At 45.3% G+C, this 26590-nt stretch overlaps 1 protein-coding gene across 1 annotated transcript in view; it reads left to right on the top strand.

Moving 5' to 3' along the window:
* LOC126181085 (uncharacterized) overlaps positions 1 to 25099 on the top strand; it is a 199800-nt gene extending 174701 nt beyond the window's left edge. Inside the window, exons 4-6 of the mRNA XM_049924746.1 lie at positions 19036 to 19218; positions 24783 to 24916; positions 25010 to 25099. Of these exons, the coding sequence (XP_049780703.1) occupies positions 19036 to 19218; positions 24783 to 24916; positions 25010 to 25099 (407 nt within the window). The remainder of the gene's footprint in view (positions 1 to 19035; positions 19219 to 24782; positions 24917 to 25009) is intronic.
* Positions 25100 to 26590: the final 1491 nt, after the last annotated feature.

Genomic DNA, 26590 nt, shown 5'->3' on the forward strand with positions numbered 1-26590 from the left:
ATCTTTGTATCTGCTTATCACTAGGCCGCTAATTTAGTCTAGTACTGAGTGATAAAGGAGCTCAGAGTGTTTAAATGACATTGTTTCTCAAGTATTGTACATTAATATAGCGGTGTATTGGTGTCCATCAAGTAAGTTGCATAGTAACCACGCCAACCGCACTCCACCAGAGCTCATTGTACCTCTGGTGCGCTTCTCGACAGGTGTGACACCACCTGGTTAGTGGCGTGTGTGAATGTATCTGCCCTCTCAGCCATATGTTTTGCACTGACGAGCCTTCTCTCTTTGAATCATCTAAGCGTGCACATCCCACGCTTCCACCTACAGTTACTACAATCAGTCTTAAGAAGGTGTACCGGCATTTGTACAGTGCTGAACATTTAGACTTTTTGTATTTAGTAGAATATATATCCGGATTTTCGGTTATCCGGATTACTTCCGGTCCCACATAGTCCGGATAAAAGAGCTTCTTGTGTACCGCACTGCACAAAGTAACATTGTTTATGTCTCACATAATTCCAAAATAAAGGTGAGAATTTACGATCTGTCCTCATAGCTGTACTTCTAGCAGTACCTCATCTCCTGCTTTCCCAATTTCGCAGAAGCTGTCCTACGAAAATTGCAGAAGTAGCACTCCTGGTAGAAAGGATATTGTGACGATGTTCCTTCGTCACAGCCTGGGGTTAGAGACCCGGCCCAGTACACAGTATTTATCTGCCAGTAAGTTTTACATTGGCGCACACCCACTGCAGAGTGAACACACAATCTATTTCATAATCTATTGGCACCATAAAAATGTTATTAGGATTTTTAAAAGAACTCTTTCGGTGCTATCCAGAAAGGGTTGTGCCAATTTATTATAATGTAGACCAAGTGGATCTCTCGTAAATGATATTATCTCATTAATTGTTATTCCCACGAAAAATGTTATTACAGTTTTCGGTAGAACTCTTAGGGTCCTATTAAGAAATGCCATCAGACCTTTTTTACGAATTTATTACTTTTACATGACAAAAGTGAGTCTCACATTAATTATCTCATATAATGTCATCGTCACGAAAAATGTTGTTATAGTTTTTGGTAGAACTCTGTACGTGCTATTTAGAACTGTCATCAGAACTATTCTACGAATTTTGTTTTCATAGAGAAAGTATGAGATTAAAACAATTATCGTATAAACTATTATCGCCACAAAATTGTTTTTATCAGTTTCAATACAACTCTTCTGGTGCTATCGAGAAATGCCAATAGAACTGTTATACAAATTTATTTTTTCCAAACTGACAAATAATTTTTTACTATACCAAAATTTTGCCCAGTTATTGTTTTCTACCCGAAATTCTGCAGAACTTTTCGTGTTTTGAGCAGGGAAATCTAGAACTATTGCATACATATAAAGAACTATTAAAAATGTATATTTCTCGTAAAAGGGGTACCAACTTCACGGGAAATGCTCATAAGCATTCCTTATTAAATGCAGTTACTACGTAAACAATACACTTGCACAGAATATGTTACCAGTATTTTCGATAGAACTCTTACATTGCTATCCAGAGCTGTCATCAAAACATACGAATAGACATAATTTTTTTTAGAGTAAGTGAGCCCCACAATTAATCAATTATCTTACAAACTATTATAACCACAAAAAATGTTATTATGATTATCGATAGATGTCTTGGGGTGTTATCCAGAACTGTTCATCAAAACTGTTCCATGATTTAATTTTTTTCTGTGGATACAGTAGGTCTTCCATCAAAACAGTTACCGTATAAACTATCACCGCCACAAAGAGATGTTATTAGGATTTTCGATAGAGCTCTTGGTGTTCTGTTCAGAACTGTTGTACGAATTTATTTTTTTCGAAAATTGACAAAGAATGTTTTCGACACGAAAATTTATTCGAATTTTGTTGTTTTCTTCGCAAAATTCTGCAGGACTATTCAAATTTTGTACAAAGAACTCTAGAACTATGGCATTTCTATCAAGAACTCTGAAAAAAATGTACATTTCTGAAAAAAAGGGTGCCAACTTCACAGTAAGTGAAAAGACTTTCTCCTTAAATTGCAATTATCTCGCAAACTATTAGCTGCACAAAAAAATGTTATTTGTATTTTCGATAGAACTATTGGGGCTCTGTTGAGAACTGTCCTCAGAACTGTTGTACGAATTTACTTTTTGCAAAAATCGACAAAAAATCGTTTCGATACCACAATTTTTAGGAGTACTGTTGTTTTCTTCGCTAAATTCTGCAGAACTATTGAAATTTTGTACAAAGAACTCTAGAACTATGGATTATCTATCAAGAACTCTGAAAAAAATATATATTTCTGTAAAAAAGGGTGCCAGCTTCACAGTGGGAGCTCTTATAGAGTTCTTAATTATGTTGCAATTTCCTCTTAAACTATTAACTGCACAAAAAAATACTACCAGGATTTTCGATAGAACTCTTCACGTGGTGTCCAGAACTGTCATCAGAACTGTTGTACGAATATATTTATATTTTCTGTAGAGAAAGTGTGTCCCACATTAAATCAATTTATCTCATAAACTATTATAGCCATAGAAAAATGTTATTGGTATTTTCGATAGAGCTCTTGGGGTTCTGTTCAGAACCGTCCTCAGAACTGTTGTACGAGTTTAATTTTTGCGAAAATTGACAATGAATGTTTTCGATACGAAAATGTTTTCGAATATTGTTGTTTTCTTCGCTAAATTCTACAGAACTATTGAAATTTTGTACAAAGAACTCTAGAACTATGGCATATCTGTCAAGAACTCTGAAAAAAATATAAATTTCTGAAAAAAAGGGTGCCAACTTCACAGTAAGTGAAAGAATTTTCTCCTTAAATTGCAATTATCTCGTAAACTATTAGCTGCACAAAAAAATGTTACTGGGATTTTCGATAGAACTCTTGGAGCTCTATTCAGAACTGTGCTCAGAACTGTCGTACTTATTTACATTTTGCGGAAATTGACAAAAAATGATTTCGAAGCGAAAATTTTTTCCAGTATTGTTGTTTTCTTCGCTAAATTCTGCAGAACTATTGAAATTTTGTACAAAGAACTCTAGAACTATTTCATATCTATCAAGAACTCTGAAAAAAATATACATTTCTGAAAAAAAGGGTGCCAACTTCACAGTAAGTGAAAAGATTTTCTCCTTAAATTGCAATTATCTCGTAAACTATTAGCTGCACAAGAAAATGTTACTGGGATTTTCGATAGAACTCTTGGAGCTCTATTCAGAACTGTGCTCAGAACTGTCGTACTTATTTACATTTTGCGGAAATTGACAAAGAATGTTTTCGATACGAAAATTTTTTCGAGTATTGTTGTTTTCTTCGCTAAATTCTGCAGAACTATTGAAATTTTGTACAAAGAACTCTAGAACTATTTCATATCTATCAAGAACTCTGAAAAAAATATACATTTCTGAAAAAAAGGGTGCTAACTTCACACGACTGCCGAACACGTAACGTGTAATCTGTGAACCTACTCGGAGAGTACTCGGGTCAGCTGTTGCAGAGGACTGTCGTTGCAGATCAGGCACAGATGAACGTGGCGAGACGATCTTCCACTGGTGATAAGACGCTGTTTTCAACTGTTGCCCAGAAGACAGAAATTACGACACTGAACATGCTATCTCGCTCACACTAGTGTAAACAACGCCTTCATTGATCTGTGGAGAAGTGGAAGAAGATTTCTGTGGCCGAGTGGCAATAAGATTGGAGTGCCTGGAGATGGCGAATGGCAGATGAATGGTATTTAGGTTCATGTGTCATAACTAATGCGATATTTGGCACCGGTGTTGTGGCCGTCTTTCCACGTCCGTAGCTGTCTGACTACTATGCGGACGATCTGGCTTCAGTTCCTGACAGTCCAGGCACATTTCCTTTGAGGGCTGGAAGCGGGTGCACTCATTCTCGTTATGCTAACTGAGGAGCTACTGTAGTGAGAAGTAGGTCTCGGAAACGCACCGAAAGGGAGAGCAGTGCGCTGACCCCATGCCCTTCCATACTGCATACGAATGACGCCACTGGCAGACGATGACACGGCGACCGGTCGGTACTGAATGATCTATCAGATGGTACTCGGAGCTGGTTGGTGTGATGGTCTGGAGATGTTTCTCTTGGTCTGGGATTGAACCATTAATTTTGGATAGTAACAAAATGAAAGCAGGTCTCTATGAGAACATTTCAGAGAGTAGTGTACTTTCTTGACAACCCCACCAAATATCCGAGCGTGTTAAAGCGCCGCTTGCGGGACGGGGATGTGCGGCAGCCCCGGATCGATTCCGCCCGGTGGGTTAACGATGAGGGTCGCTGTGGCGACCAGCCTGAATGTGGTTTTAGGTGGTTTTCCACAGCCCACAAGATGAATACAGGGCTGGTACCTAAGTTCCGCCTCAGCTACACGATTCACGACAGTTTACAAAACCTTTCTTCATCTTCTCATGAACAACACTACAGGCAGACAGTTGGAGTAAACATTTCCGTCCAGGGGATAACAGGATTGCGACAGAAAGGGCATCCGGTCAGCCCTTAAATTAATCGTTCCAAATCCGTTAATAACAACGCAGATCTTGCTCCAATGTGGGACAAAGGCATAAGAAAAAGAAGTAGTATTGTACTTTCTTGACACATATAACAGTTTAGAAGCGAAATCTTTCTATATCAGCATGACAGTTCTCCAGCCCAGAATCCAACTACCATTGCATCGTGTTTCGAACGGCAAATGAATTCACAGCATCGACCCAGACCTCAATTTTCTTCTATCGGATGAACTAGAGCGCCGATTCCGTGCCAAATGAATTCACCGAACAACTGGCAATATGGATTATTCATACGTTAGGGAGAATGAAAACAAATCCCGCTTACATTGTGTAACAGCTTATCGTGGAGTGCACCATGAAGACTAAACGCTGAAGCCTCTTGGCCATTGGCCACGTAGTGCTTCTCTTCTTTACGGCACTTCATTGAAACAGACGGTTGGTAGTCGTTTTCGACTTACTTAATTTTCTCATGAGCATGTCAAGTCGAAGTCACTCTACCATATTCGTCAGCAAGCTCTTCTTCTTCTTAGCGATTGTTCCGTGTGATAGGGTTCGCTTGTTATGGAGTACGATATTACACGATTTGCCAACTTTATTTTAGAAGATGCCGCTCCTTCTGCCACAGTCGTGAGGTTAAGGGCCGTCAGTTAACCTGTCGCGGCTCGACAGTTTCCACTGGCTTCCTCTGTCCTCTCTCCTACTCAACTCCCTGCCCCCCCTCCCCCCCCCCCCCGCCCTCTCACCCGTCAGAGACCCTAATCCAAAATAACCAGAAAATATTCAGAGTTACGGCTCAATCTTTACAAAGTCCTACGCTCTTACGTAGCCACTTCCCTTATTTACATAAAAATATTATCATTCTCGAATGATGACTAGAGCTTTTATTTAACTACAGTTAGTTATGGTCGAAGAAAGACGATGAATTTTTAGAACATAACCTAACTGAACTTCACAAAAAATAAGAACAATGAAATAAATTAAAATTCGGAAATTTGTAACGCGCGCTCTTTGTTACAGTTTAGTTTATCTTTATTGGGAGCTGTAATATAAATTATAATTATGCGGTACCCATGTTTTCCCAAGTTAACGTGATGTGAAACATTTGGTCGTAATATGAAACGTAAAATGAGCAGAGTCGGTCACGTGCCGCGTCTGTTGGTGAGCTGGGAGAGCCTGCGCTATCTCTGTGCTTTACTGCCTCGCTTGTGCCCCATGGATAAGGCGAACAGTTCCACTTACGCCTCTGACCGCACGTCCGAGATAAGGCATAGGACGTTAGTCTGACCTCGTGAACTCTGCTGCCGGAAATGGATCAGGCGGCACTGACAAGCATTTTCTCTTGTGTGACACTGGGTGCTTTCCTTTTAACGACACGAGGGCTTTGTCTCATATGTTCAGACCCTAAGATCTCGTTACGGGAACATTGCCTTTTCCTCGAGAACGTAGATGTACGACAGTACCATTATTAGTGGTTTGCAGGGATCGTTATATGGTCTGGAGATGTTTCTCTCTGTCTGGGACTGAACCATTAATTTTGGACAGTAATAAAATGAAAGTAGGATTCTATGAAAACATTTCAGACAGTAGTGTACTTTCTTGACAACCCCACCAGATTTCCGTGCGTGTTAAAGCGCCGCTTGCAGGACGGGGAGGTGTACCCGGATCGATTCCGCCCAGTGGGTTTGCGATGAGGGCCGGTGTGGCGACCAGCCTGAATGTGGTTTTAGGCGGTTTTCCACATCCCTCAAGGTGAATATATATATTTCTGGCTTCCACCTCTCATCGGCTTCTTCCACTGCTATAAAATAAATAATCAACGTTTCATTCTTAAATGTTCCTGTAAGGGCGGCCAAATGAAAACGAGACATATAAAAAAAGTAAGTATAGTGTTTATTGTTCCCAGAACAATCGCCATAGCGGTTAATACGCACAGGAGTCCAGAAAAATGAGACATTCTTTGATAGTTAATATCTTTGGAACAAAATAAAATATTGTTGCAATTTTGCGCGGTAGCTTAGTCTATTGTTTTCTCAACAGATCTTGACGCTCGTTTTCCTGCAGATGACAGTGCAGCAATGAATGAAGTAAGATTGTCGTTTGATCAACGCAAGGCCGTATGGAAGTGGTACTGGAAGTACTGAAACGTGATGGAGGCACAACGGCAATGGCCACCAAAAAACAGCAATTTATTGTATTCGGGATGAATTTGAAGCCGACGGTACTGTTCAGGATGTGCATAATTCCTTATACACATCCCTTACACACCCACAATATAGTCCCGATCTCTCCCCATGCGATTTCCACATTTCTGGAGCTATAAAAGAAGACGTTCGTGGCCGCCGATTTGCTTCGGACGGAGAGGTGGATGCTTGGGTTCGATCTATGTTCCGTAGACAATCGCTAACATTTTCCCGTGAAGTTGCTGATTGTCTTGTCCCACAGTGAAATAAATGTATTAACAGTTACGGTGATTACTGTTGAAATAATAAATAGTTTACATACTTTTTTCTATCTGTCTCTTTTTCATTTAACTCCCCCTCATACATTCGCATTACACAAAATCACTATATGGACATACGTAACTGAGATGACAATTTAATTTTTGATCTGACAGTTCTTCGTGGATGTAATCGATCTCCTTTATACCATATATGGCACAACTGTAATCCGCTTCCTACGTGCTTCTAAGGATGTAGGTGACAATAAAGCAGTTTCACTCATGGTTAATGGGACACTGAAACTCATGATTTAAGAAAATCTCAAGATGAAGTGAAGAAATGAAAGCTGTAGTAGTAGGAGGAGAAGATGAAGAAAAAGTGAAAATTGGGGGTCGAGGGAGGGGGGGAAGGCGGGAGTACAGATGGTAAAGCAGAAGCAAGTTTCGTTTCGTCGTGTAGCTACCTCATCCTGACAAAATTTTTGTAATGATATTTTCTGTTTTCAGCTGTAATTATTATGCAGTTTTTACTGTTGACTTACTTCGGCTATTATGCCTTTTTCGATGGTTCGTTGCCATGCACAAGCACAAACAACCGAAGTGTCCTGCACCGGACATATGATTGTCTGCTATATGCTAACGACGTAAATAAGAAGTTCAGGAGTGGAATTAAAATGTAGGATGAAAAAATATCAACGATAAATTTCGCTGATGACCCTTCTATCCTCAGGGGAAGCGAGAAAGAATTAAAGGACCTACTGAGTGAAATGAACACTCTACTGATCACAGTATATGGGCTGAGAGTAAATTGAAGGAAGACGAAAGTGATGAGGACTATCAGAAATGAAGTTAGTTATGGAACTAACGTCAAAATGGAGGCACTAAATAGATTAAATAAACCAATTCTCCTACATTGAGAGCAAGGTACCATATGAGACGCATCGGGGAAGACGTAAAAATCAGTGTAGCACAGGCAGGGAGACGATTCTTGACAAAAAGAAGTCTACTAGTATGTGGTCTTAATTTGTGGAAGAAATTTCTCAGAATGTACTGTAGGGATATAAGAAATGAAGGGATGTGACGCTAGAGAAGGTTGTTGAAAAATAAGTGGACTGATAAGAAGTGAGGTTTTCCGCAGAACCGATGAGTAAAGATATGTGTGGAAAAAACTGACACAGAGAAGGGACAGGACGATAGGACATGTGTTAAGATATCAGGGAATAACATCCATGGTGCTGGAGGGAGCAGTAGAGCTAAAAATCGTAGGGAAAAACAGTGGCTGGAATGTATCTAACAGATCACTGAGGACATTGGGTGTAAGTTTACTGTGGGATGAAGAGATTGGCACAGGTGAGGAAGTCGTTGTGGGCTGCATCAAACCAGTCAGATGGCTAATGGCCCAAGAAAAAAGCTAATGGCTCGATAGCTTGGTGGTTTGTGCTTTATCATGAAACTAGCTTAACACTCGAAGTAGGAGATAGCGAAAAATACACTCCTGGAAATTGAAATAAGAACACCGTGAATTCATTGTCCCAGGAAGAGGAAACTTTATTGACACATTCCTGGGGTCAGATACATCACATGATCACATTGACAGAACCACAGGCACATAGACACAGGCAACAGAGCATGCACAATGTCGGCACTAGTACAGTGTATATCCACCTTTCGCAGCAATGCAGGCTGCTATTCTCCCATGGAGACGATCGTAGAGATGCTGGATGTAGTCCTGTGGAACGGCTTGCCATGCCATTTCCACCTGGCGCCTCAGTTGGACCAGCGTTCGTGCTGGACGTGCAGACCGCGTGAGACGACGCTTCATCCAGTCCCAAACATGCTCAATGGGGGACAGATCCGGAGATCTTGCTGGCCAGGGTAGTTGACTTACACCTTCTAGAGCACGTTGGGTGGCACGGGATACATGCGGACGTGCATTGTCCTGTTGGAACAGCAAGTTCCCTTGCCGGCCCAGGAATGGTAGAACGATGGGTTCGATGACGGTTTGGATGTACCGTGCACTATTCAGTGTCCCCTCGACGATCACCAGTGGTGTACAGCCAGTGTAGGAGATCGCTCCCCACACCATGATGCCGGGTGTTGGCCCTGTGTGCCTCGGTCGTATGCAGTCCTGATTGTGGCGCTCACCTGCACGGCGCCAAACACGCATACGACCATCATTGGCACCAAGGCAGAAGCGACTCTCATCGCTGAAGACGACACGTCTCCATTCGTCCCTCCATTCACGCCTGTCGCGACACCACTGGAGGCGGGCTGCACGATGTTGGGGCGTGAGCGGAAGACGGCCTAACGGTGTGCGAGACCGTAGCCCAGCTTCATGGAGACGGTTGCGAATGGTCCTCGCCGATACCCCAGGAGCAACAGTGTCCCTAATTTGCTGGGAAGTGGCGGTGCGGTCCCCTACGGCAATGCGTAGGATCCTACGGTCTTGGCGTGCATCCGTGCGTCGCTGCGGTCCGGTCCCAGGTCGACGGGCACGTGCACCTTCCGCCGACCACTGGCGACAACATCGATGTACTGTGGAGACCTCACGCCCCACGTGTTGAGCAATTCGGCGGTACGTCCACCCGGCCTCCCGCATGCCCACTATACGCCCTCGCTCAAAGTCCGTCAACTGCACATACGGTTCACGTCCACACTGTCGCGGCATGCTACCAGTGTTAAAGACTGCGATGGAGCTCCGTATGCCACGGCAAACTGGCTGACACTGACGGCGGCGGTGCACAAATGCTGCGCAGCTAGCGCCATTCGACGGCCAACACCGCGGTTCCTGGTGTGTCCGCTGTGCCGTGCGTGTGATCATTGCTTGTACAGCCCTCTCGCAGTGTCCGGAGCAAGTATGGTGGGTCTGACACACCGGTGTCAATGTGTTCTTTTTTCCATTTCCAGGAATGTATATAATAACTGCAGTCGAAGGCGAAAAATTAGAGCATTTCAGGAGAAGGAAATGACGAAGGGAAAGGAAGAACAAGAGGAAGAGTGACAACTAGAAACCAAACAGAAGCGATGGATGGAAAAAGGGTAGTGTGAGAAGGATATGGAGAAGGAAGATGAAAAATAGGATGAAATATAGAATGAAGACCATAACGAAAAGAAATTGTGAAACAATGGAAATAGAAGGGGAAAACTGAGAACAGCAGTGCAGAAGGAGGAGGAGTAGGGGATGATAGAAAAGTAGTAGGAAGAAACAGGAAGAGGTAGAGACAAGAAGAAGAGGACGAGATGGGCAAGAAGAAAAATCAGCAGGAGCTAGAGAAGGATAAGAATGTGGAAGGGGAGTTGAAAATAGAGTGCTCTAGAAGGAAGTGAAGAAACCAGAAGATATGGTGAAGGAAAAGAAAGAGGAGGATTTGACGCATTTGGACTAGGAAGAGGAAGAGGAGATGGAGATGAAATAGGGAGAAATGGAGAGGGAAGATGAGTTGAGAAGGTGAATGAAGCGTAGATACAGGTGGAGAATGAATAGGAAGTATATGAAATACGTAGTGAAGGAACCCATGCGTCGTTGACAAGGCTGCACAGGATGAAACTACCGCACAGTGGTGCGTCAGCGAAGCCGTCCGCAGCTCGTTCTCGACATGTAAACACAAGCCTCAGAGCGGTCACTGTAAGCAAACTCCGCAGTGAATCTGCTAAGTGGTGGCGCCTCGGGTCGCCGGCGTAGTTGGTTATCCGGTCCAATCCGGAGCCTGGGTCACGGTCAGGGTGCGCGCGGCGCGTGACCGGCGACACGTCGCAGATACCACAATCTCCACTCGTTGCTCGTGCCACTGCGACGGCTCATATCTCCGGGACGTTCGCTACACTTATAAATAAACAGTCTGCGGCGAATGGCCAACTGCAGAATGTTGAGATCAGAGTGCTGCACAGAACAGCGAGATTCGTTCCAAATTTTATTTCCAAGTTAATCCGATAGAACAGCAGGCGAAGGCTGAGACTCGGTTCCCCCAGACAGTAGGAGTCATTCATTTCCAGATTTTTCAGAGTTCCTCTTCCAAGGTTCCAATTTAGTGTTACATGGATTGACGTTGTCTACCGAATATCCAAGACTACAGTAAGGAATCCACCTCTAGGCAACACCGATGCCAAAGTTAATTCTTCATCAGAACTGCTACCCGTCATGAACTACACTGACGTGGCGGAAGTCAAGTGATAGCGATATGAACATATACCGATGGCGGAAGTGTCCCATACGCAAGGTGTAAAAGGGTAGTACATTGGCGGAGCTATCATTTCTACTCAGGTGATTCACGTGGAAAGGTTTCCGATGTGATTTTGGCCGCACATTGAGAATTAACAGACTTCGAACGCGGAATGGTAGTTGGAGCTGGTCGCTTGGGTCATTCTAGTTGGGTTCAAATGGCTCTGAGCACTATGCGACTCAACTTCTGAGGTCATCAGTCGCCTAGAACTTAGAACTAATTAAACCTAACTAACCTAAGGACATCACACACATCCATGCCCGAGGCAGGATTCGAACCTGCGACCGTAGCGGCCACGCGGTTCCAGACTGAAGCGCCTTTAACCGCACGGCCACACCGGCCGGCATTCTAGTTGGGAAATCGTTAGAGAATTCAACTTTCTGAGAATCATAGTGTCTATTGTGAGACGAGAATACGTACCAAAATTCAAGCATTACCTCTCATCACGGAAAACACAGTGGCCGAGGGCATTCATTTAATGACCGAGAACAGCGGCGTTTGCGTAGGGTTGGCAGTGCTAATAGGCAAGCAACACTGCGTGAGATAACCGCAAAAATCAATGTGGGACATACGACGAACGTATCTGTTAGGACAGTGCAGCGAAATTTGTCGTTAGTAGGTTATGGCAGCAGACGATCGAAGCGAGTGACTTTGCTAACATAACTACATCGGTCAAGCGCATCTCCTGGGCTCGTGACCATGTCGGTTGGACCGTAGACAACTTGAAAACCGTCGTATGGTCAGCTGCTAACAGGTGATGGTAGGGTTCGAGTGTGGCGCAGATCCCAAGAACCTTAGGTTGTTAAGAAGGCAGTTTGCCAAGCCGTTGGTGGCTTCATAATGGTGTGGACTGTCTTTACATGGAATGGGCTAGACACTGGTCCAACTGAACCGATTTGCAACCATTCATGGATTTCATTTTTCCAAACACTTATCGAATTTTCAGGGATGACAATGCGCTATGTCACCGGGCCACAATTGTTCGCGATTGGCCAAAGACCGTTCTGGACAGTTCGAGCGGATGATTTGGCTAGCCAGTTCGCCCGACATGGAACGTAATCGAGAGGTCAGTTCGTGCACGAAATCCTGCACCGGCAACACTTTCGCAGTTATGGACGTCTGTAGAGGCAGCATGGCTCAATATTTCTGCAGGGGACTTCCAACGACTTGTTGAGTCCATGCAACGTCGAGTTGTTACACTACGGCGGGCCAAAGGAGGTCAGACACGATATTAGGAGGTATCCCACACTTCTGTAGCGTCAGTGTACATCGCAGAGTTGCCCAACGCACTCAAATTAAGGTCAGTGTTTGATGTGTTTGGTACCAGTAGATTTTGCTTCGCAGACAGAAGAATTCCTTCACTTCGTCTACTTTGTGGTCCCCAATTCTGATGTTAAGTTTCTCAATAATCTCACTTCTGCTGCTCGTCTACGCTTTCGTCTTTTTCAGTATACTCTCAATCCACATTCTGCGCTCAGTGGATTGCTCATTCAATGTGTCTTGTAATTCTTCCTAGCTTTCAGTAAGGACAGCAATGTTTTCAGCGTATCTTATCATTGGTATTCTTTCATCCTGAATTTTAATCGTACTCCTGAGTCTTAAGTTTTATTTCCGTAAATGCTTCTTCGAAGTACGGATTGACGGCAGGGAGCGGGGAGATTGAATCTCTGTCTTATACACTTTTAAATCCGAGAGCTTCGTTCATGGTGTTCCACTATTTTTCTTGGTTCTTGTATACATACTACATTACACGTCTTTCCCCACAGTTATACTTTTTTTAGTTTCGAAAACTATACATTAACTGTATCAGCCTTATAGAAACCAGGACAGCACTCGATTTATACACGAGATAATATGTAGGCATGGCAAAAGCACGAAGCCAAACTGAAGTGATACAATGTTTTGTTTCACAAAACAGTCTTAAATACTGTAGAGAACTCAGCCAAAGAGGCTCTCTATGGATAAATGGCTGTTCATACAAGGTTTGTATAAGCAATGAAAAATCCGAAAAGCCGAATACAGAAAAATATTCAGGCTGAAGAAAAATTCGCGCATTCTGACTTCGCAGTGTGATTTCTCATATACTAGCAGTACAAAAATATCTGTCACAAAATTTCGTCCTGCACATATATCCCGCTGTAAATGGACGTCAAAATTGGCAACCTGGCAACACTATAATTATATGCACGCTAACTACCTCTGTCAGTACACAGCGTTAGGGCTGTGCAGTTGGCGCAGTGGATAGCGTTTTGGGTTAGCATACTGGAAGTCCAGGGTTCGATTCTGAGTCGAGGTGTATTTGATCATTTGCCAGCTGCGTTCTTTATGCCATAGAGTATTGTAGCATACACCGTTTGTTAAGTCACATACACCCTACTTTTACATAGTACATTCCTAACGAAATATCTGATGGACCTGAACCTGACAAGAATAATGGTTGGTACTAGTAGATCGGACAATTGCGGGAAGGGTACACAGGAAACAAGACAACGACTCTACTTCCATTTCTGTATTCGTAGTATGTAAGTGCAAATATTTTTGTAAAAGTTCCATTTTAATTGCTGTATGACGATAACGATGCCAGATACCGTACCACGCAGAGTACGTTTAGAAAATGAAATCAAATTCGCCTTGATCCAGAATCGAACACTCGACCTTCCGCATTCTATGTGAGGAATCGTGTTGCGAAGTCCGATGTGCGAATTTTTCTTCACCCTTTATGTACAGCACTTATCACTTGCTTCAGTAAAGTAATCTAAAATGTAGAATATTGGTTATTTAATTTTACTTTAGGGTATAAAAACCAGGAGGAAGTTATCAAATATATTGCTAGCACTCTGTATCCTTAGTGACTGCGAAGGACGAGACTTTCTGTAGTCTCCCCTTCATCAAAGAACTAGACCCGCCGTCAGTTGCAAGTAGCTTTACACGGGACTGTAGCTCCAGCCAAAGTCGTGCTGCACTCACAGCACCGCTAAAGTGCTAAAAAATTCTCGAGAAAGGGAGATCTCGAAGGTGGATAACAACCGAGCGTTAAAATTCACGTGCGAGCTTTTCTAACAGCTTAATTCACCTAGCTGCGCGCACTTTACGTTACAGAAAGTCTTTTGCTTCCCGCTGCGGTTGCTTTACAACCGGTGGAGTTGTCAGCGACGTTTCATTGCCCTGTAGTCACGCTGTTGGCCGAGCGCGATGCGGAATGCAGCTCGCGCAGGTATGCATGCATGCATGCATGCATGTGTGTGTGTGTGTGTGTGTGTGTGTGTGTGTGTGTGTGGTACCGCGTACTGTCGCGTTGAGCCGGTAGCAGAACAGGCTGGCTACTGCCTCCATTATTAGCTGTTACGTGCGAACTGCAGTAGCCAAACGAGAAACTTTCTCCAACTTACCAGGTGGCGAGAGTCCAGGGCAGCCGGCCGTTTCTTTATGCGTTTTTTTAGAACCAACGTTAGAACGGTTCATAATGTGTTCGACCGAGACGGCACAATGGAGCACTCGACGCGCGGTCAGGAGAGCTAGGGTTCAAATCCCTCTCTGGCCATTCAAGCAGTCTGTTGTTTCCCTAAATCATTTATGGGGGAATGCTGCGATGGTTACTTTTACCCGCCATGGTAGCCAAGAGCGCTAATGCGCTGCTTGCTGGACTCGGGTAGGCGCGCCGGCCCGGATCGAAGCCGCCAGGCGGATTAACGACGAGGGCTGGTGTGCCGGCCAGCCTAAATGTGGTTTTTAGGCGGTTTTCCACATTCTACTAGGTGAATATCGGGCTGGTCCCCACGTCCCGCCTCAGTTACACGACTCGCAGACATTTGAACCACGTTCACACTTTGTACTTAACGCTGCCGACCCTGCGCACGAGCGGGATAAAGGCGGTAGCGAAAGACAGAAAGAAAGAAAGCTGTGATGGTTACTTTTAACACTGCCGATGTCCAGTCAGAATTTATGCGCATCCTTCTTTCTTTGTAGCGCTGTAGAAGACCACGAAACTACTACTTTGTTTCACTTGCAACATTGCAAGGCGGCACCTTATAGAGTGTAACTGAGTTCAGACATCGTGGCGTGATTATGTCTACTGTAATTAAGTGGTTCTGTGAACTGATGGCCGATTTTGGTCATATGTTGTATCCAAATTGCAGCTATTGAGATTGCCTTGGGTTAAAAGGTCTGTCCCTTTGCCGTTCAGAGTCTGAAGATGGAATTTCGAATCCAGGTATCAGTGAAGTTCTAGGCGAAAGACGATAACGGAGTACATCGATAGAGGAAGAGTTATCATTCTACGAAGCAAAGCGACATAAACGAGAAGTCTGGCACCTGCCAGTGTTTTCTCTAGACAGAGTGAGATGCAACTTTTGCGGCACTGATAAGTGCCATCATCGAAACTACTCAAGTTTCACGCCACCATCATGTTCTCTAGTTCTTGGAGCTATTAAACTTCCTTTTTTTAAGTGGGGGGTGGAAATGATGAATCCTCTGTTTTAATGCGGCCTGTCTCTCCTGTGGCAAACTCTTGATCTCAGAGTAGCAAACCCAGTCTCTGTCTTCCATTACAGTTTTTTGACCTCTACGACTCCGCTTTCACTGAAGTCTTAAAACACGTCCTTTCATTCTGCCCTCATTCTGTCCCTTCTTCTAGTCAGCGGTTTCTACATGTCCCCTCCACATTAATACTATAAGACTAAAGTTGCTACCTTTTCTATTGGGCATTTGAACGACACTTCTGATTTTACGAAGAAGAATAAATACTTTTCACCCCTTTTTATTGTGTATTGTTTTCTAGTTCAAATACTATAGATTTAGAAGCTGCAAGGCTCCAACTCCAATCAGAAGTATCCGGGAATAGATGTACATCTGTAAAATACTTTATATCATCCTGTGGATAGCACGAGGAAACTGAACATCCATCCATGTATAAAGTATGAATTCTCCATGAAGTTCTTAGCAGCTGAAGTCACTGCCATCTTTCAACACATGAACATCTGTACCTGTATTCCGCAAGTGACCTTATGGCGTGCGGCAGGGAGTATTTTGTGTACCACTGTCAGTTCTACACTTTCCTCTTCCGGTTGCTAACAGTGCGCAGGAAGAACGGTTGATGGTAGCCGTCCGTATACACTAAAAAAATCTTTCTCATTTTACCTTCGAGGATCTTTTCACGATGTATAGGTAGGAGAAAGCAATATAGCGGTTGACGCCTCAATGGACGTTCGCTCTCGAATTTTAACAGTAATTTAATTTTAACAGTAATCAGTTACCCTTGCGCGATGACCGAACAAGCCTATGACGAAACGCGCTATCCTGCTCCAGATCTCTGTTTCCTGTAACAATTACTTCCATAACTGAGGAGCAGCGTTAGTTACCTCCTTCGCTGTGAACTACACTTCCCGAACATTCTTGCAACGAATCTCAGTGTGGCATCTGCCTTTCCTCTGTTTCATGTGTTCACTACGTACGGGTTTCTTTTCGGCGACCATATCGCAATTGTGTGATCAAAGAATAACCGAGATTTTTCTCCATTTTACGTGCAGCACGTCACATTTGTTTATGGTCTGGGTCAATTGCTAATCCCTTCACCAAGTATCGATCCTCTCCAAGTTTCAGTATCAGCGTATTCGTACGGACGGACGAGCAGCTTCTACGTGATCTGTATCGTATGATATGTATATCGGGTACACACCGATTGCCGCGTGCTTGTGCCTTAAGAAGGAATTTCAGCATTTGAAATGGAACACAGTAAGCACAGCTGTCTGGCTAAAGAAATTAAAAGATGGGAATAGAAAGTATTATTCTCTTCTGATAGTATAAATTCCGTCTCCGCGACTAAATAAAACAGCTGCTTGTTTGCCAGATGAATTTCGCTTTCTTTTATTTTTGAAGCATCTCCAGTGGCCTGTAATACGTATTTTGGTTCCTGCTGTGTTATAAAAGATAGCCTTTTTTCAGTGTCTGATCATTTTCTGATTTTCACTTTGGGTTCCATTTAGCGACCGATCGATGGTGGAAGAAACTCAGACCACGTCTGACATGATAAAATCGTTTGGCTCAAATTAATACATTTTTTTAGCTAAACTAATCTTAAAACAATTTTCGTACAGAAGTTGCTCTGGATTTGTAGCGGTTTTTACTCTATTTGCAATTCCGGGCATATGGAGATCGGACGACATGCCCATGTTTAGCGGCACATTGTAAGTGTATTTTTATGTCACATGAACAGTGTTTAAGAAATGTACTGCTAAATATCGTATGTAGATATGTAGCACATGCCTTAAACACTTTTCATGTGCCACTAAGGTACAGTGTGTCGATGAAGATCGGCATGTGGCCCGATACCGGTTTGGCTTGGCATAACAAATTTTAAACAGTTCGTACTATTTAACCCATGCCGACATCTTACTGATGAAATCTTGAGCTTCGAACGAGCTTCGGAGTACTGAGTGTATATAATAAAAATATTGTGTGATGTATACGAGGGCGTTCAATAAATATTGCGACACATTTTTGTCTCTGCCAATTTCGGTTGAAAAATGCATAATTTGTTGTGGGACACCGCAAAGGAGAAGCATTTGTGCAGAGTTGCTTGCAACTTACGAGACTGATTGCGAGAATTTTTTGTCGGACGTCGACACAGGCGGTGAAACATGGGTTCACCACTTCGAACCGGACACTGAACGGCAATCTGTCGAGAGGCGCCACTTCACCTGTCCTCTGAATAAACAATTGAAAGCCGCACCGTCAGCCGGTAAAGTCATGGCGACTCGGACTCTCAAGGGATTGTTCTGTTTGATGTCGTCCCTCACGTTGCCACATTCAACACGCAAGGGTATTGTGCTACCCTCGGGAAGTTGAAGAGACGACTTCAGCGTGTTCGTCGCTACAAAAATGTAAACGAGCTTCTTCTCCACAACAACGCAAGACCTCACGCAAGTCTGCGCACCCGAGAGGAGCTCACAAATCTTCATTGGACTGTTCTTCCTCACCCACCCTACGGGCGAATCTCGCAGCTTCCGACTTCCATCCGTGTGGCCCAATGAGGGATGCACTCCGCAGAAGTGTGGATGATGGGGAAATTACTAACGCAGCAAGATGATGACCAGTATAGCGGTACCATGCGGGCATACGGGCCGTAAGGTGGCGAAGACCGCTGCATTGAACCGAGGTTATGTTGAACATTACGGTTTTGTAGCCAGAAGAGTGAGGAAATAATATGGTGTGTCGGAATCCTGAATACAACCAACTTACTTCCTTTCTTTCTTTCTTTCACTGGTGCCACCTCCCGCGCTGACGCAGGGTCGGCATTGCTAGAAACGAATTTGGCAAGGTTAGTGGAAAGGGGTGGCCGGATGCCCTTCCTGCCGCCACCCCGCCGTACCCCCCGGGACGGAATTAGTGTACCCCAGCTGTCTGCGTCTAGTGTAATTCAAGGAATAGTGCGAACGTGTTCAGATGTCTGCGAGTCATGTAACTGAGGCGGAACGTGGGGACCAGCCCAGTATTCACCTAGCGGGATGTGGAAAACCGCCTAAAAACCACACCCAGGCTGGCCGGCACACCGACCGAAGTAGCTAATCCGCCAGACGCATTCGAGCCGGGGCCGGTGGGCCTACCCGAGTCCAGGAAGCAGCGCATTAGCGCTCTCGGCTAACCTGGCGGGTGAATACAACCAAGCTGCTGAAAAAAATAAATGTGTTGCATTACTTGTGAATACACTAGTGTTATCGTATGGCTTTGTGTTACTTCTCTTCTATACCTAGCTGACAGTGTCATACGAGTTAATGTGGCTGTGTGTAACATTGTGAGGGTGCTGGACCGGCGTGTGTTGTGCGCAGGCCGCAGCTGCGCGTCGCCGCAGCTGGTGACGTGTCGCGGCCGCACCCGGCGCGCCTCGCTGTGCGTGTCCCGCGCGCTCGCCTGCGACGGCTACAGCAACTGCCCGCGCGGAGAGGACGAGGCGCCCGACGTGTGCGCCGCCGCCGCCGCCTCCACCGACGCGCCGCCCCCGCACGCTGGCCGTGAGTATCTCTACTCTGTCCGTAGGGCACCACCATCACCTACATACATACATGCATTAATCCTCGCTCCATAAATCATGAATACGACATTTCGTAATGATGTGGAACATGTCACTTAAACTGACACATAATAATTACACTACTGGCCATTAAAATTGCTTCACCACGAAGATGACGTGCTACAGACGCGAAATTTAACCGACGGGAAGAAGATGCTGTGATATGCAAATGATTAGCTTTTCAGAGCATTCACACAAGGTTGGCGCCGGTGGCGACAACTACAACGTGCTGACATGAGGAAAGTTTCCAACCGATTTCTCATACACAAACAGCAGGTGACCGACGTCGCCTGGTAAAACGTTGTTGTTATGCTTCGTGTAAGGAGGAGAAATGCGTACCACCACGTTTCCGACTTTGATAAAGCCTATCGCGATTGCGGTTTATCGTATTGCGACATTGCTGCTCGCGTTGGTCGAGATCCAATGACTGTTAGCAGAATATGGAATCGGTGGGTACAGGAGGGTAATACGGAACGCCGTGCTGAATCCCAACGGCCTCGTATCACTAGCAGTCGAGATGACAGGCATCTTATGCGAATGGGTGTAACGGATCGTGCAGCCACGTCTCGATGCCTGAGTCAACAGATGGGGACGTTTGCAAGACGACAATCATCTGCACGAACAGCTCGGCGACGTTTGCAGCAGCATGGACTATCAGCTCGGAGACCATGGCTCCGGTTACCCTTGACGCTGCATCACAGACAGGAGCGCCTGCGACGGTGTACTCAACGACGAACCTGGGTGCACGAATGGCAAAACGTCATTTTTTCGGATGAATCCAGGTTCAGTTTACAGCATCATGATGGTCGCATCCGTGTTTGGCGACATCGCACTGAACGTACATTGAAAGCGTGTACTCGCCATCGCCATACTGGCGTATCACCCGGTGTGATGGTATGGGGTGCCATTGGTTACCCGTCTCGGTCACCTCTTGTTCGCATTGACAGCACTTTGAACAGTGGACGTTACATTTCAGATGTGTTACGATCCGTGGCTCTACCCTTCATTCGATCCCTGCGAAACCCTACATTTCAGCAGCATAATGCACGACCGCATGTTGCAGGTCCTGTACGGGCCTTTCTGGATACAGAAAATGTTCGACTGCTGCCCTGGCCAGCACATTCTCTACATCTCTCACTAATTCTAAACGTCTGGTCAATGGTGGCCGAGCAACTGGCTCGTCACAATACGCCAGTCACTACTCTTGATGAACTGTGGAATCTTGTTGAAGCTGAATGGGCAGCTGTACCTATACATGCCATCCAAGTTCTGTTTGACTCAATGCCAGAGGTGGTTGTTCTGGGTACTGATTTCGCAGGATCTATGCACCCAGACTGCGTGAAAATATAATCACATGTCAGTTGTAGTATAATATATTTGTCCAATGAATACCCGTTTCTCATCTGCATTTCTTCTTAGGGTAGCAATTTAAATGGCCAGTAGTGTAATTTTTTTCGTATTCAGCGTACTTCTGCCTTCTGTGCATTTTTTGAAGTATCACGTCATGTGTTACGTAGTTTGCATCCACGATATATACTACCGGATTAAAAGTATCTGGACACCCCCATGTAATTCGGAATTGATCACTAGATTGTCACGGGGAGTATCGTGTTGTCAGCAGAGAAGCAGTAAGAGCAGGATGGTCAGTGGCTTAGAATGTGGGCTAGTCATTGGATATCATACGAGTAACACATCCATTAGGGGCATTTCAACCCTTCTAAAGCTGCCCAAGTTGTCTGTTGTGATTGAGAAGTGGAAACCCGAAGGAACAAGCACAGGCAGACGAAGGCATGGTGGACCTCATGTACTGACGGATTGGAACCGTCGACCATTGGGATGGTGGATGTGAAACATCGCATGAAATCATCGGAAGAATCACTCGTGAGTTCCAAAGTGCTCCCAGCAGCCCAGCTAGTACAATGACTGTGCCTAAGAAGTTGGCAAGAACGGGGTGCAATGGTCAAGCAGCTCCTTAAAAGTCATAAATTTTTGCAGTCAATGCTTAGCGAAGCTTCAGGTGGATAATTGGAAGCGAATTATTTCGGGTGATGAATCGCGATTTATCCTCTCGCAGTTGGTATTGGTGAATGCCTGGAGATCTTTACCTGGCATAATGTTTATTGCCAACTGTAAAGTACGGCGTAGGGGGTGTTTCAGTGCAGGTGTGTTATCCGTGGTTGGGCTGTGGTCTTCTTATTGCAATTACGAAAACGCTAAATGTCGAAGGATTTGAACATCGTCTTCTGCGAACAGCAGAGGAACAGTTCGGAGACCGTACTTGCCTCTATAAGCATGGCAGTGCACCTCATCATAAAGCACCATTTGTGAGGTTGTGATTTGTCAACAGTAACGTCCCCGAAATGCACTGACCTATCCAGAGTCCCTACCTGAACCAGATGAAACACCTTCGGGATGAATTAAAACACAGACTTCGCTCCAGACCCCAGCATCCAAAATCAGTAGTCTCTCTGGTTTCGGCTCTTGAAACAAGAATGAGCTGGCCCTACTTCAGACATTCAAACACCTCATTGGAAGTGTGTCCGCAGAATTCAAGCCGTCATTAAGTCGAGGGGCTGCATACATCCCATATCAGTCACCAGCAATAGCTCTCTAAGTACTTGTAATCAGATGGCGTACATCGTTCCTGTTGTGCTTCAACAATACACAGTTCACTTACTGTGAGTCGTAGTTTAGATTGTGTAGTGTTCTAGACCTGTGTAGTCGAGACAGCGAGTGTACTGAGCATCGCCATACTGACGTTTTATTTTAAACATTTTTTCCGCTAATGTCAGTTGTGGCGACAGACTGCTCTGCAGCGTAGCCTAAGGTGTAGGCTATGTCGGAAGATGAGAACTTAGTTGGCGAAGCCGACGAATGTTTTATGACAATAGCTTCCTTCATACATTTCCGATTCCATTATTACAATTAACTGCCTATTTTTTCAGTGTCTTGAGGGTATTAAAAATCCGACTTGTAATTACCAACAGTGCGTGTTCGAATACACGTTCGGTTTATTGATTTAAAGTGTGGCAAATGGTGTCTGATTTTTTGTCCTATTTTCACGTCCACTTGCAGGCGCCATTAAATGCGACTCTTTCTCTGCGTTATCTCCTGATGACGTTTTTAATCAAATAAACGGAACGCTTACAATATTATAAATATGTACTTTTTAGTAATTACAAGGACGAATTTTAAACGCCTTAAGATTGTAATGCTGCTGCAGATACTAAAGTCGCACGAATGAATTGAAAACATCGACAATTCTGTAACTTTTACAGTGTCCAAATTGTTGCCCTTTACCATGGAATTATATATAAAAATACTTAAAAAGTCATGTTTGTCATATGATGATGGTCGTGTGCTATACAATGTCTTCACTACGAGACTTATACTATGGGGGCGGGACTTACCGTGGAATAGACTGGTGCTTTCCGTCAACCCGCTACTCTTACACCTCTCGGGATACGGCGCCACAATTAACGCAGGCAATACCATGAAAACGATACAGATGAAAAAGGTCATTTGCTTAATATTTCAGAAGTAATCGCCATATCTCTTAATACATTTATCCCACTGTGGGCGCTACAGTCTGGAACCGCGCTGCTGCTATGGTCGCAGGTTCGAATCCTGCCTCGGGCATGGATGTGTGTGATGTCCTACGTTAGTTAGGTTTAAGTAGTTCTAAGTTCTACGGGACTGATGACCTCAGAAGTTAAGTCCCATAGTGCTCAGAGCCATTTTTGAACCCACTGTGGGATAAGACTATCACTGTCTTTATGGGAAAATGTTTGCGGACACTTTACGGAAATTGAAGCGCGCCATCATGTTCAGACGCCCAGGGTTGTCGACGGACGAATCATTCTGTCCCAGATGATGTTCACCCACATGTTGGAAAGGTTGTTTCGACGACGCTCAAGAAGTCTCGGTGGGAACATCTTACTCATAGACCATTACAATCCTGATCTCTCCCCACGCGATTTCCATATTTTTTGGAGGCCTAAAGAAAGATATTCGTGGCCGTCGATTTGCTTCGAACGGAGAGGGGCACTGCTGGGTGTAATCACAGTTCCGTAGGCAACCGCAAACATTTTTCCATAAAGGCAGTGACCGTCTTATCTCACAGTGGGATAAATGTATGGCGAGTTATGGCGATTATTTTTGAAATAATAAACAAATGACTTTTTTCATCTGTACCGTTTTCATTTGATTGCGTCTCGTAAAACATTAGAACTGTAGATTTTCTTTGTTGTTAAAGGTAAAATCGGATGACTAAAAGGTAAAAAGAAAAATATATATTTAAAATACATTTTACAAACGGTGACGTTCTTCAAACAATAGCTCTCACTTTCATAAAAAAGCTGAAGGGCCTACACTGGTAAAAATGTATTTGGGGAGAGAAAATGTATTCTATAGATTCGAAGGTGGTCGGTACAGAATATAACGTTTCGTTGGGAAGTAACGATGGAAAATAGAGCTAAGTGTTGGTGACACAGTGGGAAGGCGGTTGGTGGGAAGGAGTCTGGTGGGTGATTACGACCGCTGTGTCAAGAGGAGAAGGGATGGGTACAGATGGAGAGGGAAGAGTCCTGGTGTGGAGTGGGATGAGTTATGGTTGATAGGATAGATAAATATTCATTGTCTGGGTGAAGAGGCAGGTTGAAGTTGCGTAGGAGTAGAATATGTCGGCGCAAGGACGGGAAATGTACTGTTATAAATGACGGTAGTATCTGTTCCCGAAAGAACAGTTATCGTTGATGACCATGCAGCTTTGCTAGAATGAAATGATAATTAAATGGACACCCTAGCTGCAAACAGGCGTTGGTATACTTCATTGGCGACATATACTTCATTGGGATCATTTCATTCTAGCAAAGCTGCATGGTCATCAACGGTAGCTGTTCTTTCGGGAGCAGATACCACCGTCACATATAGTTAGAATATGGCTTCCCGGCCATTGACCTTCTTGTGCGAACGCACATGCTATGCCCGAACTCGTACGGGACTTGGTAGATTAATCTGCCACGAGTAATGAGTATGATGGGCAAACATCTATTAGGCGCACTACGAATGTAGTGGTGTGGACATGTTGGGAATGTGGATCTCACGGGGAGCGTGCAACGGATAAGTCCCTGCAAACGCACTATCCTCTGTGCCCGCGGTGGCTCAGATGGATAGAGCGTCTGCCATGTAAGCCGGAGATCCCGGGTTCGAGTCCCGGTCGGGGCACACATTTTCAACATGTCCCCAATGAAGTACATGAACGCCTGTTTGCAGCTAGGGTGTCCATTTAATTATCATTTCAAATGTACTGCTAATCGCGCGGCAGCAACATAGTTTCTGAAGTGGTGGGATTGAACCACAGTACTTTTTTCCGTATATGGGAATGGTCGATTCCGACGGAAACGGGTCACTTTGTTTGTAATTAATGTTATTGGTTGTATAATAAATTATTTTCACCGTAGTCTGCAGCTTTCCAAAATGAAGCACGTCTGTGGCGCATTGCAGGTGACGCGCTGAGCAGCGTGCTGGCCGAGTACAGCCCGTGGGGGTACCTGATGCTGGCGATGCTGGTGACGGGCGCGCTGCTGCTGCTGTGCGGCCTGTGGGAGTGCTGCCGGCGGAGGGGCGGCGGGGGCGGCGCCGGCGGGGGCGGCACCGAGCTGTCGGAGGCGGGCCAGCAGCCGCTGCCGCCGCACACGGCCACCATCGACGCCGCCGTCTTCGTGGTGGAGCCGCTGCCGCCGCCGCCGCCCTACGAGTCGCTGGACCAGCCGCCCTGCTACGACCAGCTGTTCCCCGCCGCTAAGGAGAGCATCGCGTAGCGTCCCGCCCCGGAGGCACTCGCGTGCCGACGCCTCCCGACAGTGCCGAACTGACTGCGTCAGCTGGGTCTCCGCTCAGGCAGTGGACTTGCCGCCGCAGCACTGGCTCACAAAAGTTAAGAGAGTTCGATAGACTGCAGAGAGTTCCGGGAGCTCCCGCGGTGTCGACGGCGGATGCTCTGCAGCTGTGTCGCGTCGAGCGACGTAGCTCGCCAGAGCAGTCGGGCACTGGACCAGCGGGAGTGGTGTCTGGATCTTCCTGCCTATTCCACACTCCGTACCTTGCACACTGAGTTGCGTTCCGCACCGCACTGCAGCACCGTGTCGTTTTGGGAAATGAATGCCTCGCTGAGACCGGTTTTTTGGACTGGCACTGACCAGCAGCTATACCTAGTCATATGTCACTGTTTCTGAAAATTGGAAAATAGTGCCTTCAAATCTGTTAGGATGCAGTAAACACACAGACACTTTACCACAATCGTGAGATATTGAAGCACCGACGAGAGACTACTTTTGACACCTCTGAATACCTCTCGATTATTCATTTGTGTGGCCGTTTGATCTGACTTGGATATCGCCTGGAGACAAAGCTGGCGAACAAAATTTCTGACTTTCACCGAGGGACCAGAAGCCCCAGAGTGCCAACACGACACAGCGAAGATGTACTGCCAATGAAACCTTGGAAACTTTTCACGTGTATTTCCACTTCGGAGAGTTTCTGTTACTAAAACACTCAGCTTGTTCCTGGAAGAGAGGGAGCAACACCTGCGACTTCGTGCAGCTTCTACATAAAACAGGCATCTAACACTAGCAGAATAGTATATTTGTAAGGCTGATCTTCTCTTTATCATCAAGGTGTCTCTACGGGAGATATGGCAGGAAGGCAGCATTTTTATGAAATATTATAGTAGTAGCCAGTGAATAAAGGGGCAGAACTGTTTGGCTACCTCACAACCTCCTTGGAGATTTGATACGGCCGAATATACTTTACTTTGTTGCAACAGTAACTGAGCTGTGTCTCGTCTGGAGATAACTGATGTACACAAAAATTCTCTCCACCTAAGAATTTTTGGGTTTCTAGTCGGATGTAGTGCTATGCAGTAAAGGAGGACGGTGCCAAAGAGGCGCTGAAGACTTCTGGCCCCCATCTCAGCATACCAGACCAGTGAGTGGATGGTGCCAAAACAACCTGTGGCAAACTTCTTCGATAGCAGACAAGGGTGATTTCTGGTCAGCTTCAACAACTTAGCGGGTAGGCCCCGCGCGCCGGCCAGGGGTTGGCGTGGTTGGCTGATACGCTCGACCAGCGGTCGTGGACGCCACGGTCGAGCAGCGCGCGGCTCACCTCGCCTCGCCACGGCGGCTTCCGTTCCCACACGGCAGCCCCGCTTACGAGCCGCCGCGCTCGAGACCGCAACCGGTTTTACGCGACCGACTTTTCCGCACAGCCGCACACAAAGCACTCTGCCTGTCGGCCTTCTTGCGCAGCTG

The sequence above is a fragment of the Schistocerca cancellata genome, chromosome 1, assembly GCF_023864275.1.
Source record: "Schistocerca cancellata isolate TAMUIC-IGC-003103 chromosome 1, iqSchCanc2.1, whole genome shotgun sequence".
Taxonomy (NCBI): domain Eukaryota; kingdom Metazoa; phylum Arthropoda; class Insecta; order Orthoptera; family Acrididae; genus Schistocerca; species Schistocerca cancellata.